Here is an 18374-nt window from a genome sequence, read left to right as displayed (position 1 = left end):
TTTATATCTCATTGTCTCAATTCTCAACTGGGACCCTACTCATAGTGTTTTGATTGCCTCTGCTCCGCTTTTAGTCTCTAATTTTTTCAGTTGCTTTACAGATTGGCAATCAAGAGCTGGTTCTGTTGCTCCAGCTATTAAAAAAACAAAACAAAAATCCATTGAAGTCCATTGAATCCATTGAATGTAAAGCCCTTCTCAAGAATGCATTAACCTTCAGTTATCCTTCAGTCTCAAGTTGCATAAATAAGATCAATAACTTAGCAACGTGTAACCTAATTGTGAGGAAATATTTACAGATATTCAACAGAAGGTAATAAGAAAACAATAAACTAGCGTAACTTCCAAATATTACAGTTTCAGAGCTGCAGGCTATCTCTCAGTTGTAATGTATGCTTGCCTATTAGCTTGTACAGTTTTTAAGCAGGTATGATCACGATAACATCATCCAAATAGTCACGATAGCAGCAAAAAAGTGAAGAACAGTATATCACTAACAACCAAGCAGCAACCTCTGGAACTAAAAACTGAGGGCAGTTCAGAAGTGACTAAACCCTGTACTTCCTCTAATGGCCACTTGAAGCTGGCCTTAAAAGGAAGTCAAGCAGGAATCCCATTGGCTCCAACATCTAAGAGTATTCACAACCTGCTAATAAAAACAGTTTTGCCTTATATTGATCGTATACCACTTTATAACATATTTTAGCACCATTTGGATACTGGAAAGGCTTAAAGCTACAGTAACTGTGTGACTGCTTTGACTGACAGCTCCTAAACATCTTAAAAGACTTATCTGACAAATAATATGCCTTGTTCTGTAAAATCAACTGACCAAGAAGAACTGGTGTAGGTGTAATTTTAGTATTTTATTAGACTGATATTTATCAGGTTTCCATTTAGCAGGTATCTGTCTGTGAATTGTACCTGTACAGAATATTAATTTCCATTAAATTCTGTTTAATTCATATAGCACTAATGCACAATAACAGTCCCCCCAAGGCACTTTATATTGTAAAGACTGTACAATAGTAAGAAGAACCCCCCCAAATAAGCAAGCACTTGGTGACTGTGGGAAGGAAAAATAACCCTTTTAACAGGAAGAAATCGTTGAAAGAACTGACAACTTGCTAACCACCCAAGCTTTGCTGACAGCACTACAGCACTCAAACCCTCTTGTTCAAGTACTGCACTGTGGATGATCTTCATTGATGGTACCTGATATGTTTATATATTCATAGAGTAGAAAATATCACAAGATATTACTATAAACTAGTGTTATTTTTTGCTAGCACATACCAATCCAGACGTGGTTTAAAAGCCTGCAACATCACTTAAATATAAAGTGTTTCCCAGTGGGTTTGGTGTCTCTTTCCCATTTACTGTTACTGGACTCGAGCCACCACCCTTCCCATTGGTAGTTTATCAGTTACCAAAGATCAAGTTGTGTAGAGAGAACCACGACCACCTCCCTTTAGAGGTCTGTCCTTCCCACAGACCACTTAACTGGTCTCTGATAGCAAACTACAGTCATGAGGCAGCTATACCTCCTTGTTCGGATTGTCCTCTGTTAATCATGCTCTTAAATATAGTCTAACTAAATCCTAAAACCTAGATAAAGGTCATAGAAACAACTATTACCTGATATCCTGGGAGGAGTCCTTCGTGGACAAGAGATATAACAATTACACAACAGTTAAAAAAACTGATATCCAAAAATCCAAAAGATGCACCTCTCAGTACAGGCACACCCGCAAGTAGCCAGTAACGTCCTGTTTCTGTCATCTGAATTTATTCTCAATATTATCTTCACCATCAGTGCTAATAGCAGATGCATATCCTGTGGTTCACATCAATCAGCAATTTGTACACTTAGTGTTGAGCACAAAATCACTAATGCTACTCAGCAGTAACAGTCTGTCTTTAAGGAAAACAGTTTTCCGCTAACTTAGCAAGAAGGAAGATGACAAGTGGATTGTCATCGTTGATTTTCCTGACTCCTGTCCACAAAACATGTCTAAACACAGAATAACAAAAATATAGTTAATAAACAATTAAGAGATCAACATCTCAAAACACACAGTAAAAGAAATGTAGTGTTTTTTGCAAATGTCCAACAACCTTTTGGGTCAAATCTTTTTGACTTAATGTTTCCTAGTTTGAGGGTTGTTGAGAGATTATGAAATTATCATTAAACAGGATTTTTCAACTGCCACTGTACAGTTTCTACTTTTCACATACAAAACAAACAAATACACATTACTACGTGTCTATTTTGAGGGCAAGTGATCACCAAGGCGAAGTAGTTCGCGGGGTGCAGCCTGTGGTTACTTACTGAAGTCTCCATCTACTCTTACAAACAGAATGTGCAGCCAGCTCCAGAAGTGAAACCTGAACCAAGAGTCCTAAATAAACCTAAAGAAAATTCCATTCACAGGTAGGGCTGCATCTGTGTATCTGTGTAAGACAGCAGAAATTACATCTAAAGATTTGGACATTTAAAAAGAGCTGTACTCACTTGTGACAAAGATATGTTTTAAATTACTGTAGAAGCTGTCAGAGGCATCACCACTGCGGTGGAGCTGATTTGTCTAACCGATACGTCATGCTCGACATTCCAACCTCCAAAAGTGAAAAAAGACAATGCTAAACTGTCAAAAGAAAAGAAATAAAAATCAGAGTTCTTCTAGATGCAAGTCTCTACACATAGCAGCCAATCCTGAAAAGCCTTTGAGCTGTAATTTGTAACTAATATGAAGAAAAATCTAAATTAACTTAATTAAAATATCATATACAGAATGACCAGTAAAAGCTATATTTTTGCCATCTTTGTGGTCCACAGAGGAGTTGTTTTGAATATTATCAGCTACTTTAAGGAGTGGTGTGAAATCTGATACAGATATTTGTGTTGCCCATAAGATTAAGTTACAACAAATACTGTTAAAAAGTGCTGAAAAATCTGGATAGACTAATGTGAGATTTGATTGATATATTAATACTCCCCAGAGCACTTAGTCTACAGATTCTGATTATCAGCTCTCTTTTTCTTCTATTGTCACCATTAACTGTCTTTATGGGTATTTTTTTTTTATTTAATTTGAAAAGACTGTCAAGAATTTTAGTTCTGACATTCATCTAGAGCCTGTCTTACCTTTCTTTTAAAGATACTATAAAATTATTATTTATGGTTTTTCTGCAAAGAGTCATCGTCTGCTGTTTGGATTGTTGTGGAATTGGTTCAGATATTCATGGTCCCCAACAGATTAAATCACTAAACTAACTGTTACAAAACACCCTTCAATTGTCTTAGCAGCATAATGCAATTGTATCTTTTTTGAGTTTTTTGAATAAATGGCCTGTAAATGGCCTGATCCCCTCTGGGGAACACATGTGTCTACACAAAATATCTTAATGGTTCATCTTGTGGGTGTGTTCATCATCTTGTGTGTGTATAGCGCTTTACTTAGTCCCTAAGGACCCCAAAGCGCTTTACACTACATTCACTCATTCACCCATTCACACACTGGTGATGGCAAGCTACATCGTAGCCACAGCTGCCCTGGGGCGCATTGACAGAGGCGAGGCTGCCGGACACTGGCGCCACCGGGCCCTCTGACCACCACCAGTAGGCACAAGGACACAACGGCCGAGACTGTCCGAGCTGGGGCTCAAACCGGCAACCTTCCGATTACAAAACAAACTGCCAACTCTTGAGCCACGATCACCCCACAAGATGAACCGTTAAGATATTTTGTGTAGGCACGTGTTCCCGAGAGGGTTAAGTTTAAAAACTTAATTTTTTATTAAAAGCACTGCAAAATTGCAATGCAGGGTCTTTCCTCTTGCGTCACTATGAAATGATCAGTCGTGTGTTGCTGTTTTTAGTGGTTGTCGTTTCACAGCTACAGGATGAATTATCATTAAATTTAGCACAGATATCAGTGTTCCCCACAGGATTAATAACCTAGCAGCAACATGATGTTGTGTGCATGTTTACATAAACATTGGGACAACGAACAGATTTGGATGGGAGTTGTTACTCATTCAGCCCCCAGAGGTTTTATTCAGTTTGAGACTGTCATTATTTTATAATTTTTTCCTCTAGTTTAACCATCTAGTGTTCTTTGTGTTTTTATTGGAGAATTTAAACAGCCACAGGATAGGTTACAGAGACACTCCACAGATATTTAAGTTTGATCTCACTTTAATGACTTTCTTCTGTTAAAGCCTACAGTTTATAGAGCTGTAGTGGGGGGAAAAACAAAAAAACAGAACAATGTTATGATAGCTTGTCATGGAATTTGGTGAAGACCACAGAAAATGATTTGTAATAAACACTGGTGATCCATTCATTTTATTCTGTCTCATCATGGGGTCAAATTTTCAACTCGTACAATAATTTGGATCATAGCCAAATACTTAATGGCCCATGACATCCCCATTAGTCGCAGCCACATTTGTATTTAGTGCTATCAAACAAATGTAAGAATAATAACACTAAAATATGACAGCAGCCCTTTATTATAGGTAAATGGGGGAGATTGCAGCATTAAATTAGGGGCAATTTCTCACTATAAACCAGACAGGCAGAACATGCCTCTTTTCTGCCCTCTCCCTCACTACTGTTCATCATCCTCCCATGTCTGTTTACCCAAGCATCCCTGCAGGCTGTCATTAGTGCAAGATAAGCAACAGAAGCACACACGCAAGGGCACATAAGCAATCTGTTTGCATAGATTGGCAAAAAAAATAAGCTTCCAATGTGCCTTATCAGAGGACGAATGTACACACGCAAAAGACGCCAAGTCCTCAGACTCATGCGTGCAACATGGTCCGATCTTCCCACAGACATACACTGCACTAATTATTCAGTGATAAGAGTCTCCAAAGTGGCCTCAATGTTGAACCTGCTGACAGAGGTGTCTGCTCATCTTACTAAACACACCTCTGTGGCTAAGCTCAAGGCCAATCAGTATTTACAGTCTGTGGGAAACACCCTTCCAAATTACAATGTGTCAATCCTCTCGCTCACGCACTCAAGAAACATAATCACTGCACGGCTCTGTGAAAACACTGTGGTTTGGCGCTGTTACTAAAAGTGTAGCTTGTGTGCTTTTGTTACAGTATCTGAGGAATACAATGGGCCAATATGCTGGGAACATGCCGGGTATAAAGTTAGAAAGGTGCTCTGCAGCCTCCTGAGAGAAAGATCAGGCGTATGACCTTTAGCAACCCTGACAGACCACAGCGACCACAGCTTTTACTTGTAGCAGAGTACTCCTACACAGTGGTATGGCTGTTTTTACTACAGTAAAAGATCTGAATACTTTATATTCCACTGCTGATGAGCTATACAACACTGGCTCCATCAAACTATGTAAGGAGAAGAAGAAACATCCCTATGTAGAAATGTTTTATTGCACGCGAACACCCTGTATTAAGATAACGCGTATCATAGCCAAAAGCATAATAATGAAAAAGGCAACTGGTTCATGACTTCCAAGCTTAAATCTTAAACCGTTTATGATTATTTCACACTATGTAAATTCTTTTATTTTAATATTCTTTTCACACTTACAGATTCAACAAGGTGATGGAAACAGTCATCAGACGTTTTGGTTCCGTTTCACAGTTACTGCACATTTGTCAGCTGAACATCCATGAAGCCAGTCTGCAGTCCCACCACATCCTGCTGCTCTATCGAATTTAGAACTGGTGACTGTGGAGGCCATTTGAGTACAGTGAACTCATTGTCATGTTCAAGAACCCAGTGTGAGATGATTTGAGCTTTGTGATATGGGGCATTATCCTGCTGGAAACAGCTTTCAGAAGTTGTCAATATGGGCATAAAGAAACAGACAGGGTCAGCAACAATGTTTAGGTAGGCTGTGGTGATTTAACAATGCTCAGTTGGTACTGAGGGTACTAAGATATACATATAAGATATACACCATACCATTACACCACTTGCTTTCATGTTGTTTGCGCACAATTCTGGCGCTACCATCTAAATGTTGTGTGTTCAGTGATGCTCTTCTCCAACAAGTGCGTATCGGAGTTAGTGCTGGGGATGGCCAGAAAATCCTAGTAAATCAGCAGTTTCTAAAATACTCAGACCAGCACCAAGAACACATGTAAAGACACATAAATCAACTCCCTTTTGAAGTTTGAACTTTAGCATCACGAGGACCACATGTAAATGCCTAAATTAACCAAATTGCTGCCATGTGATTGGCTGATTAGATGTTAGCATTAACAAGAAGCTGAACATGTGCACATGGCTTTAGTGGTCAGTGAGTTTAATTTCTCATTGTTTAAATCTTACTGAAGTGTGAGGACTTTTCTATCCTAAGCACTTCTAATGTGTTTCATTATAATCAATTTTCTTGTCATATCATCTTTGTTGCTGCTGTTTTATTGTAAATGCTGTATTATCACTGTGACAGTATACAGTATTGTCACTGCTGCAGTGCAGGTAATGTTAACTGCTTCATAGGGGGAAAATTGCACATATTACACAAAATGATCTTTTTTTTGCTTAAATATAAATTATGATATCTAATGTTTTGTCACTAAATGACAAATTGATGAATAAAAGTAAGACATGTGTAGTAGAAGTATAAAGTGGGAAAACACTTGCCAGACATACCAACAGTGTCTTCAACAGACAAAAGAAAAAGGAAAGAAAGAGGAAAAAACTGTTATTTTTATTTCACAATTTCTAGAAATTGACTTTTGCAACTATATGGCAGACATATAATAAAAAATAAAACGTACACATAAAGAAAAGGTGAGTGAAAAAGAAAGCAATTTTCGCACTGCAATGCCAGATCAATCTGAAGGATAGACGCCATTTAAATAGGCTCAAATTGATAGGAGTCAATTCATTTAATTAAATAATTCATGTTTTCATGAACAGTAGGTAGTAACATTTTTCAACAGTGATAAGGAATTCAAGATTATTATATTGCCATGCATTCACCAGAAAACAAAAGAAAGCTCCTCAAACGTTTTTGTGTCCACAGGTTAGCTTAGTCAATACTTCAGGAAAATATGGCATTTTTGGAATCAAAGTAATGAAAAACACAAACACACGTTTCATCAGTTCAGTCTTTGTAAACAGTCACATAGGACAGTGCTTTACAGCAAGTGCATTTGTTAACTTGTTTGTGTGCTTTTGGATTTATGGCAGCAACAAGGTGGATTAAAGTTGTTTTCCCTGGTGGTCCAATTTTAAAGGCAGAGTGATGTTATACTCAACAGTCTCCACAAGGTGGGCAGTGCTTCTGGGTAATGCAGTCTGTTCACAGTTTAATGGTCCACAACACTCAAACGCATCCTGAGACAACATCTCTCAGTCCACCGGGGCAGCTGACCGCTGTGGCTACCGTGCCGTGACCATCCACAGGCCCAGCGCCACGTTGGCCGCCAGCAGGGCGCTGCCTGCCAGGAGCAGGAAGAAACCAATCAGCTCACGCTTCTGACGGTCTATTACCACACTGGCCAGCGTGGCCTCCAGCAGGGCGTTCAGCATCCACTGACCATCGAGAGCAAAGCACGGCACAGAGTTGACTACTGCTAATGCGCCAGAGAGGGACACCACGTATCTGAGAGGAAGGGCAGCTCAGGAAAACAAACACAGTAACAGGCAATTATTTAAGTGTCAGTTTAAGCAGCGAGAAATGGAAGCAGAGAAAGTTTACTTCTGTCTGCTGGACAGCTAGCAAACAGTAGCAGTCCATTCTTTACAGTTAGCTCAAAAACTCCAATTTGGTTAATTTTCTGAAAGAAATATTCTCTCCTGTTGAGACAGCTCCCAGTTTGGGCTCAGGACACAGACACACTCTCTACTTTAAACTTTCCTTTTTGGTAAATTCTCTTCAGTAAGCCCTGAACAGTCCCATAGTTATGCTACTATAAGCTCTGGCTGTTGATGATAAACAGATGATGAACAAAAAAGTTGCCCTTTGCCACGACGCTCTACTTTACACTTCCCAAAGGCATACCATTAGTACTTACCCCTTTGTGGTTTCTCATTATTCCTCTTTACTTTCCCTTAATTCCCCAACCAGTTGCAGTGGCCTCCATGAGGTTGATTCTGCCAGAACTCTTCCTGTGAAACAGGAGTTCTTGACCATCACCAACTGCTTGTTCACAGGTTGTGATTGTTGGACATTTCTATCTATATTCTAAAGCTGGGTACTCCAACTCCAGTCCTCGAGAGCTACTGTCCTGTAGCTTTTAGATTCATGCTTGTTCCAGGACATCTGAATCAAATGAATGGCTTGTTACCAGGCCTTTGTCAAACTTGAAGCTGAAGAAGCAATTAAACCATTTGATAGGGCTGTGTCGGAGCAGAGATGCATCTAAAAGCTGCAGGACAGCAGCTCTCGAGGACTGGAGTTGGAGAGGGGAATTAAACTATTAATTAAAGATTAATGAGATATGTTTTTACATTGCATCTTCTTAACATCTGTCATTTAATTCAGCCAAAGCATATCACATCAGTGAGAACCAGTAGAAACAGCATTATCTAGACTATACTCTCAATTAGTTGTTACTTTGGAGTGTCTGTCCATAAAAAAAATAAAGGTATCCACCATGACGTTACTCAGTGGTTTGTGCAGTCTGGTGTTTGAATTCTCAAACTAATCATTATGGCCGTTGCCATGTTGGCTTTTTGAAACAGTACATCACAAAGTCAATCTGACTGTGAATCTGAAGGGCACTGCACACTCTTGTCGAACACAAGAAAGAAAAAGGAAATAAAATATACTGTATTCTTTATCTTCCTTTTTGACATTAATGGGAACATAACTCGAAAAACGAACAAGATGCTGGATTTGACATGACCTAAAACTAGCAAGTCAGTCAGAAATAAACCCATAAACCCAACAGGGATGTGTTTAAGGACAGCACAGATCAAGTGTGGAAAAGGCTCCCCCTTCCCCAAATACACGTTAGTACAATTGGACGTCTGACCAAAGGAGTCATCCTCTGGCTTTTTATCATTATGAATGAATGTTTAAGGCATGTCTGCATAGACTTCACCTTTTAGAAACCAAAGACGCATTCATCCTTTATATACAGCATTTTTTCCATAATTGAATTAGCACTGCATGTACACGTGTAAGCAACGGATATAAAACTATAAAACATATAATTAGATTTTAGGGAAAAAAATCCTACTGAGGAAGAACTGGAAGCTGAAAATGACTAGATGAGCAGGTAGCTGCTCACCAGTAGTAATCAGAAAAGGCGGCACGCTACAATCACCTGGTCAAATATGAGCCAGTGTTGGTTTTCAAAAGATCACCATTAAAAACACATCAACGTTGAATCATCCAAAATGCCCAAAAGACCAAAGAGCACGCTTTTAACTTTCAAAGCATTACATAACAAGAAGAAACAACTCACCCTACCCTTACAAATAAAAAGGTGAATTCACATTAACGAGATACAGTTTTAGCCTTCACCGTCATCTTAACATAAACTTAATGACCTTAATGAGACCATGTTCTTTTCAGCCCAAATAAAAATCGTTTTCAATCAATCCAAGTACCAATCAGCAGTGCCAAGAGATAACTACTTTGTTAAGTAGTCACAAAGAAAAACAGACCTACAAAAATGTAAAAACGGCTTAAAAAGGGTTGAACTGCAATCAGAAATGTGCACAGCAATGCAATTAAGGGCTGCATTCAGGCAATCTTAAAGTGCATCTGGCCTCTTGACTGTGCTGATTAGATGTTAAAAAGGGGTCTTTTATTCAGAAAAAGACATTTGGAATCAAGTAAGATGAAACTTTTATGCTATATAATCCTAAAAGAGGAAACTGAGAACATGCAACACATGATAAAATGTTGCACTGCATGTTATAATTTAAAGTGATAGAAGAGTAGGGTTCATTCTTCTTACACCCATCCTTGATTATGACTGTAGTCCCTTTAACCTGAAAGGATACTTGCAGAAGGTTTCTAGGAATACAGGAAGGTCCAGGTGGAGGAATCCAAAGCGAGGGACAAAGTTAGTCAGACTCACTGTGGAAATAAGAAAACACAGGATATATAGGTCCTCGGTTTGATCCACTGAACACTTCATGAATCTTAAATATGAGCTGAGAAAACATCCAGGCTCTTCGTGATTACTCCCTCTGCCTTGCCCAGAGTCAGTTCAACATCTACAGAACACTGTAAACACCAATTACTTGCTTATTACAGTAAATGCAGTTGCTTATTACAAGTTTGAAACTGAAAACACAAGATTTAAACAAATGATATGTTCAACAAACGGTTGCTTCAGCTAATTATGTCCTACATTCACAAATGGAGGTAACATAAGTGTACGTACCTGCATACTGCAGGTGTGGCGGATATCCCACGAACAGCATGTGCGTGTTGGGAGGGTGTGTGACACGTATGAAGCGAGTCTGGTTCTCCAGAGAAGGCGTGACGCAAATGCTGGCAGTGTGGGAATGTGCAGCACAGTCGTCATCTGTATGACACACTCGCGTTCCCGTCACCATCTTACGTACTGGCATGCAGGCGTACTGAAGCCACAGGATTACACAAAAAAGTAAAAAGTAAAAAAACGATTTTCAGTTACTCTATGCAGCTTTTCTCCATGTTAGCTAGCTTCTGTTTCCGCCATTAACACCCATTCATTTTGGTATGGTGTCTTTTTCCATACAAAGCACGACTGCACAAACACTTTCAGCTTGTATTTCAAAATGTATATCTAATTATTCTTTTTTGTAAATAAGGTTACAAGGTTATGAAAGCGCCCCCATTTGAGACTGGGAGGAGACACTGGCATTGCAGCTTGAATGTGATAATTGAGAGCAGCGCAAAATAGGAGATGATTATTTTTGGTGACTACAACTCAACTCATGACATCCCCTAACACAGACATTTCAGAAATACACCTAGCAGGCACTTTGATAGGTAGAGCTGTTCAGCTACTGGTTAATGCAAATATCTAATTAGCCAATCATATGGCAGAATGGGTAAGAAAGGTGATTTAAGTGTCATGGTTATGGCATGGTTATGGGGTCAGGTGGGCTGGTATGAGTATTTCAGAAACTGCTGATCTACTTGGATTTTCCCACACAACCATCTGTATGACTTTCTGATCTGAAGAAGAGAAAACATCCACTCAGCTGCAGTTCTCTGGGTAAATTTGTTCTCTGGGTAAAAATTACACTTTGAGGTCAAAGAAGAATGGCCAGTGTGTTTTGATCTATAGAAAAGGCAGTAACTCAAATAAATACTTAATAGAACCAAGGTATGCAGAAGAGCATACCTTGAAGCACATGGGCAGAAGACCACACAGAGTCCTATTCTTGTCTGCTAGAATTTGCAAAGGCTGACCAAAATTGGACAACAGAAGATTGGAAAAGACAGCTCGGTTTGTTCCGCTTACTGTAGATGTCTGCTACGTGTATTTTCTTTGTTTTTTTGTAAGCGGAATTTAATTTTTTAGCAAATGCAAACAGAAAGTATTCAATCATAATTTTCTTATTATGAGCAAACAGCCAGACTCAGAGGCTATCCTTCACACTGCAGGCCTTGAAGCCAAATTTGTTTGAATACTGACAAAACCTTTATTAATTTTATTAAGTCCCTTTACAGCAAGCAACATCTTACCCTTTAGGCAACATTGCAAGTGTCAGGCAAGATTATGTAAAAATAAAACAGTACTGATAATTGACAGCTGTCACTGGGGGACACTTCTAACTCACCAGAATTTATGAAATAAATGTATCAGAATTCGAACTTTAATTGTTGGTGTTCATTTCCTCCAGATGGGGGTTTGGAAAATGCCCCGCAGCCACAAGAACATCAACAAAACCTTAATTTATACAACAGTAACAACATAAGTAGAGATGACAGGGAAGGGGCTTTCCTACACAGAGATTTTTGTGACCTCCACCCAAAGAGGTTTTAGCCACAAGTGGTTGGGGTTTCATTTACTCTAGCAAAGTTGATCTTTTTGCTCAGCAAATGGTAAAAAACAAAACAACACATATCTGTGTGATATGGAGCACCTAACTCATTGCCTTGAGAGCCAAAGGCCTATTGTACATCAGCAAAAAATCCCTACATACCTATGATACTGTACACCATCCATCCATTCACTTCCACTTATCCTTTTCAGGGTCGCGGGGGGTGCTGGAGCCTATCCCAGCTGTCATTGGGCGAGAGGCGGGGTACACCCTGGACAGGTCGCCAGTCTGTCACAGGGCTAACACACAGGGACAGACAACCATTCACGCTCACATTCTCTCGCACTTGCACACCTAGTGGCAATTTGGATTATCCAGTTAACCTATCCCCACAAACTGCATGTCTTTGGACGGTGGGAGGAAGCCAGAGTACCCGGAGAGAACCCACACAAACACGGGGAGAACATGCAAACTCCACACAGAAAGACCCCGGGCCTGATGGTGGAATTGAACTCAGGACCTTGTTGCTGTGCGGCAACAGTGCTAACCACCGTTCTGCCACCGTGTTACTGTACACATTCAGGATAATTTACTGTAGAGGTAAGCAGACAAGACAAGAATAAACCTTAACCGCTGCTGTGTTACCAACATTTGGTGGCACATCAGCCCAGACAGAGCTGTGGGTGGTGACAGGCAAGAAAAAAAAAAACCCAGAAAAAAAAAAAACAGAAAAATTTCAATCTCATTGTCCCAATAGGGGTCATAAAACCAGCTCTCTCATGTAAAGCAGCCCTCGAATGCAGATGCTCAAGCTCTGTCACTCTGGGGCAAAACCAATCAGATTTGGGTCACTTCAGCATGTAAGGTTGACACAGAGTAATCTTCAATCGCAAGAACAAAACGTAACAGAGGTGGCATAAAAACCCACAGAAGAACTGTGGCTACTCAAGAAAATAAGGCGATAAGAAGAACTGGTGATTTAGACAAAGTGTGCTCACACCAAATGCTAATAGAAATCCTAACTTTACTCAAACAGTGTCAAACTTTTTTCACAGCACCGCAGCTGAAAACTCATGGAAAGTCACACATGGAAATAAAAGGGAAGTGAACAAAGGAAGTAATATAAATATCCGCAACTGTCTAAAAGGTTTTGAGACCTGTCTGTATGACTAACCAGCCACAAAAAGCCCCCACATCTGTCAGTGAGTGTGTGTCACCTCTCTCTCTCTGCTGCTCCTGCCCTGTGATTTAATGTAAGAGAAGCAGAGGTCGGTCAGGCTGTTGTTGCTGCAGCAGTCCATCGTTCCATCCAGACGCTTGAAAGCTACAGGGGGGAGAGAAACAGATGGAAAATATAGCACAACTCTGAAAAGAATCTTAAAAATAGACGTTCTGTTAGTAGGTGGACTCGAAATGGATGATTAGATAAAATAACACAATATCACACCATTTATTCGATGACTAAAAAGTCTTCTGGACTCCTTAAAAGGTCATTGGCTTAACTCTGCATAGTAAAAAGCACATTAATCTGGTGTGCTTCAGGCGAAAAACCCCAAAGACTCTGTTCTGCATATCTAATATGACAATAATTACTAATGCCAGAGTAAGAAGAGTATCATAAGCAAAATCCCCAGTGATAACTTGTTTCAGCTTATTTTCGATAACCATCCAAGACACAGACTTTGAAAGACAAAGGACAAATAAAATGACATAAATGTCTGATCTCTAAGCTGTTATGTCAATAAAAAATTTTAGGACTATAATAGAAAATTAACATTAAGGGCATCTGCTCCTAAATCAAATGTGCCACTTGAGTAAATTCTAGACCACAGAGAAGCAGCAGGAGCTAGGATTGGCCAGCTGTTACACAATTACCTCCCACATGAGTTGACACTTGGCCAATCGGAGCTCCTGTTGCTGCTCTGTAACTGTGACCCCGTTTAATATTTAAGTGGCCCACTGTAGTGATGACAAAACAAGGTCAATTAATGTTTAAATCAAGTGATTAATAAAGTAGTTTAATAGCTGCCTTTTGAAAGACGTTAATTTATGATGCTATTACGATTTAATACAGTCAAGTCTCCAGGTAGAGGTACTCAGCTGGCTCTTTATTGGAGGCATACATACAAAACTATGAAATAATACGGCTTTCTTATGTCTTGATAGAGCAAGTCCGGTGGCCTTGCTGAACAAATTCCTCACCCACCTCGTCCATGAGCCCAGCTGGGCTGCAGGCTGGTGACAGGGACGCAGTATCCCGTCTGTGGTGTGTGAGCGAGGTGAGACAGGCAGCTGGTCCAGTCCTCCACTCCCCTGACGGGACAGTCTTCCAGGCCTGTCACTATGTCCCCAACTGATAGACCCCTGGGACCGTCAGCTGCAGAGCTCTGGACCAAATACACACGCAGACATAAATCTTGATTTAAATGGGCAAAAGGTCACACAAGTGAAATCTGATGGCTTCAGTCCTGCAAGCTTGCAATAGTTGGGAAACTCTGACAAATACAATAAGCTCTTGAGCAACAGTCACCAACTGTGGCTACACTGCTGCAGCATAAATACATTAATGAAATAATAAATGATTAAGTCATAAAATTTTAAAAAGTATTTACTGTGGATTTAAGTGGGGAGGATGAGCTCATAAGTCACATAGCCTAAGGAAAGAAATCTAGTGGTAATGTAGCTGATACTATTGTGCTGTTTGTCAGATGGCAACGGGGCTGGTTATTATCTCCTTTGGGGTCTGGTCAAACACCTCGCTTCATCAGTATCAGCGACACACAGGAACTAGTGACGTTCTGGGTGGTTTTAGTCACCCACTGCAGTGTATTCCTGTTCTGACCGTACAAAGCGTACATTCCAGACTGCAGAGCTTCCAGTTAGTCTTCTACTCCCCCTCTGCGGATGTTTACAAGAACTTAACACATGAATTTAGCCTGGTTTTGCTTTTTCTGACCCTTCTTTCCTGGTTGGAGATTAGTGATAGTCAGTATTCTGGTCATTGTTCAAGTATTTTAAATGCTGCTACACTGATGAGCAGATAAAGCACCCTACATGGATTTTTAAAGTGGATTAAATGAGCTAATAAAGGGACACTAGCAGTGGTAAAGAACATATAAAGAGCATAGACTCCAACTACAGACTTGGCTATAACTATATTTTACTTAACTATTTACTACAGGGGGATTATGTATTGTTGCCCGAACCACCTCAGCTGGCTCCTTTCGGTGTGGAGGAGCAGCGGCTCTACTCTGAGCCCTTCCTGGATGGCCGAACTTCTCACCCTATCTCTAAGGGAGAGGCCAGCCACCCTTTGGACGAAGCTCATTTCCGCTGCTTGTATCCGCAATCTCGTTCGTTCGGTCACTACCCACAGCTTGTGGCCATAGGTGAGGGTAGGGATCGACCAGTAAATTGAGAGCTTCGCTTTTACACTCAGCTCCCTCTTCCCCACCACGGACCGGTGCAGCGTCCGCATCACTGCAGCCGCCGCACCAATCCGTCTGTCGATCTCCGGCTCCCTTCTCCCATCACTCACGAACAAGACCCCGAGGTACTTGAACTCCTCCACGTGGGGCAGGAACTCATCCCCGACCCAGAGTGGGCATTCCACCCTTTTCCGGCTGAGAACCATGGCCTCAGATTTGGAGGTGCTGATCCTCATTTCCACTGCTTCACACTTGGCTGCGAACCGTTCCAGTGCGAGCTGGAGGCCTTCACCCGATGAAGCCAACAGAACCACATCATCCGCGAAAAGCAGAGATGAGATTCTGAGGCCACCGAAGAGAAAGCCCTCCGCCACTTGGCTGCACCTAGAAATCCTGTCCATAAAAATTATGAACAGAATCGGTGACAAGGGGCGGCCCTGGCGGAGCCCATGACCCACCGAAACGAGTCTGACTTATTGCTGGCAATGTGAACCAAGCTCTTGCAACGGTTGTATAGGGATTGAATGGCCCGTAGCAATGGGCCAGACACCCCATACTCCCGCAGCACCTCCAGGACACCCCGAGGGACACGGTCGAATGCCTTCTCCAAGTCCACAAAACACATGTAGACTGGTTGGGCAAACTCCCATGCACCCTCAAGTATCCTTGAGAGGACAAAGAGCTGGTCCAGTGTTACGCGACCAGGACGAAAACCGCATTCTTCCTCCTGTATCCGAGGTTCGACCAGCGGACGAACTCTCCTTTCCAGCACCTTGGCATAGGCTTTCCCAGGGAGGCTGAGGAGTGTGAACCCCCTGTAGTTGGAACACACCCTCCGGCGCCCCCTTCTTAAAGATGGGGACCACCACCCCGGTCTGCCAGTCCAGGGGTACTGCCCCTGATTTCCACGCAACATTGTAGAGGCGTGTCAACCAGGACAGCCCTACAACGTCCAGAGCCTTCAGGAACTCGGGGCGGACCTCATCAACACCAGGGGCTCTGCCACCGAGGAGTTGTTTAACTGCCTCAGTGACCTTGCTTCCGGAAATTGATGGGTCATTCCCCTCATCAGACTCTGCTTCCTCCTCGGAAGACGGTGTCAGTGGAATTAAGGAGGTCCGAAGTATTCTTTCCACCGCCAGACAATTTTCTCAGTCGAAGTCAGCAGCGCTCCGCCAGCACTATACACAGTGCAGGTAGAGCACCACTTTCCCCTCCTGAGACACCTGACGGTTTGCCAGAATCTCTTCAAGACAGTCCGAAAGTCTTTTTCCATGGCCTCTCTGAATTCCTCCCACACCCGAGTTTTTGCTTCAGCCACCGCCCGAGCCGCATTCCGCTTGGCCTGTCGATACCTGTCGGCTGCCTCCGGAGTCCCACAGGCTAACCAAGCCCAATAGGACTCCTTCTTCAGCCTGGTGGCTCCCCTCACCTCTGGTGTCCACCATTTGGTTTGGGGATTACCACCACGGCAGGCACCAACCACCTTGCGGCCACAGCTCAATGCAGCAGCTTCGGCAATGGAGACGCTGAACATGGTCCATTCGGACTCAATGTCCCCAGTCTCCCTCGGAATGCTGTTGAAGCTCTGCCGGAGGTGTGCGTTGAAGATCTCGCGGACTGGCGCCTCTGCTAGACGTTCCCAGCACACCCTAACTACGCGTTTAGGAGTACCAGGTCTGTCCAGCGTCCTCCCCTGCCACCTGATCCAACTCACCACCAGGTGGTGATCAGTTGACAGCTCAGCCCCTCTCTTTACCCGAGTGTCCAGAACATATGGTCGCAGGTCTGGTGATACGATTACAAAATCGATCATCAACCTGTGGCCTAGAGCGTCCTGGTGCCACGTGCACTTATGGACACTCTTATGTTTGAACAAGGTGTTCGTTATGGCCAAACGGTGATTTGCACAGAAGTCCAATAACAAAACACCACTCGGGTTCAGATCAGGGAGGCCGTTCCTCCCAATCACGCCCCTCCAGGTCTCGCTGTCATTACCCACGTGAGCATTGAAGTCTTCCAGCAGGACAATAGAGTCTCCAGGTGGACCACCTTCCAGCACCCCACCCAGGGACTCTAAAAAGGCTGGGTACTCTGAACTGCCACTCGGCGTATACGCGCAGATGACAGTCAGGACCCGTTCCCCGACCCTAAGGCGCAGGGAACAAACCTTCTCATCCACTGGGAAAAACCCCAACGTACCGGCAGCAAGCCGAGGGAATATTAGAATACCCACCCCAGCCCGCCGCCTCTCACCAGGGGCAACTCCAGACTGAGACAGAGTCCCAGCAATGCGTAGAGGTCAGCCCGACTATATCTAGCCAGTACCTCTCAACCTCACGCACTAACTCAGGTTCCTTCCCCACCAGAGAGGTGACATTCCATGTCCCAATTGCCAGTCTTGGCAGCTGGGGATCAGTCCTCCAGGGCCTCCGCTCCTGGCCGCCGCCCGGCACACAATGCACCCGACCCCTATGGCGCCTCCTGCGGGTGGTGGGCCTGCGGGAGGATGGGCCCATGTCCCCTTTTCGGGCTGTGCCCAGCCAGGGCCCCATGGACTAAGGCCCGGCCACCAGACGCTCGCCCTTGGGCACACTCCCCGGGCCTGGCTCCAGAGCAAGACCCCGGTAACCCTATCCCGGGCAGGGTAAACTTTTCCCTCGATGTTTTCTTCATAAGGGTCTTCTGAATCGCTCTTTGTCTGGTCCCTCACCCAGGACCAATTTGCCATGGGAGACCCTACCAGGGGGCAAAAGCCCCCAGACAACATAGCCCCTGGAATCCCTGGGACACACAAACCCCTCCACCACGATAAGGTATCAATTCACGGAGAATTTTTTAAACATATATAAAGGCTCAATTACCCAAAAATAACATTATTGATGATAATATTATTAGTAGTAATATTATTAAGCTGTTCACCTGATGTACCTCACCTCCACAGGTAAACAGAGGTGTGTTTTGTAGCCTTTCTCATCTTAAATCAACAATCCTCATCATCATCGATT

General features: G+C 42.6%; 1 protein-coding gene across 1 annotated transcript in view; it reads right to left on the bottom strand.

The window, feature by feature from the left end:
* Window positions 1-3881: 3881 nt before the first annotated feature.
* The window catches only part of mbtps2 (membrane-bound transcription factor peptidase, site 2), a 29218-nt gene continuing 14725 nt past the window's right edge, over window positions 3882-18374 (bottom strand). Inside the window, exons 7-11 of the mRNA XM_040044139.1 lie at window positions 14145-14325; window positions 13156-13262; window positions 10345-10543; window positions 9959-10034; window positions 3882-7604 (exon numbers count right to left, since the gene is read on the bottom strand). Coding sequence (XP_039900073.1) covers window positions 7382-7604; window positions 9959-10034; window positions 10345-10543; window positions 13156-13262; window positions 14145-14325 — 786 coding nt within the window. The 3' untranslated portion in view covers window positions 3882-7381. The remainder of the gene's footprint in view (window positions 7605-9958; window positions 10035-10344; window positions 10544-13155; window positions 13263-14144; window positions 14326-18374) is intronic.

Source organism: Simochromis diagramma, unplaced genomic scaffold (assembly GCF_900408965.1).
Source record: "Simochromis diagramma unplaced genomic scaffold, fSimDia1.1 OVJJ01000602.1, whole genome shotgun sequence".
Classification (NCBI taxonomy): domain Eukaryota; kingdom Metazoa; phylum Chordata; class Actinopteri; order Cichliformes; family Cichlidae; genus Simochromis; species Simochromis diagramma.
Note: the sequence above shows the minus strand (reverse complement) of the source record. Positions and strands in the feature narration are given on the sequence as shown.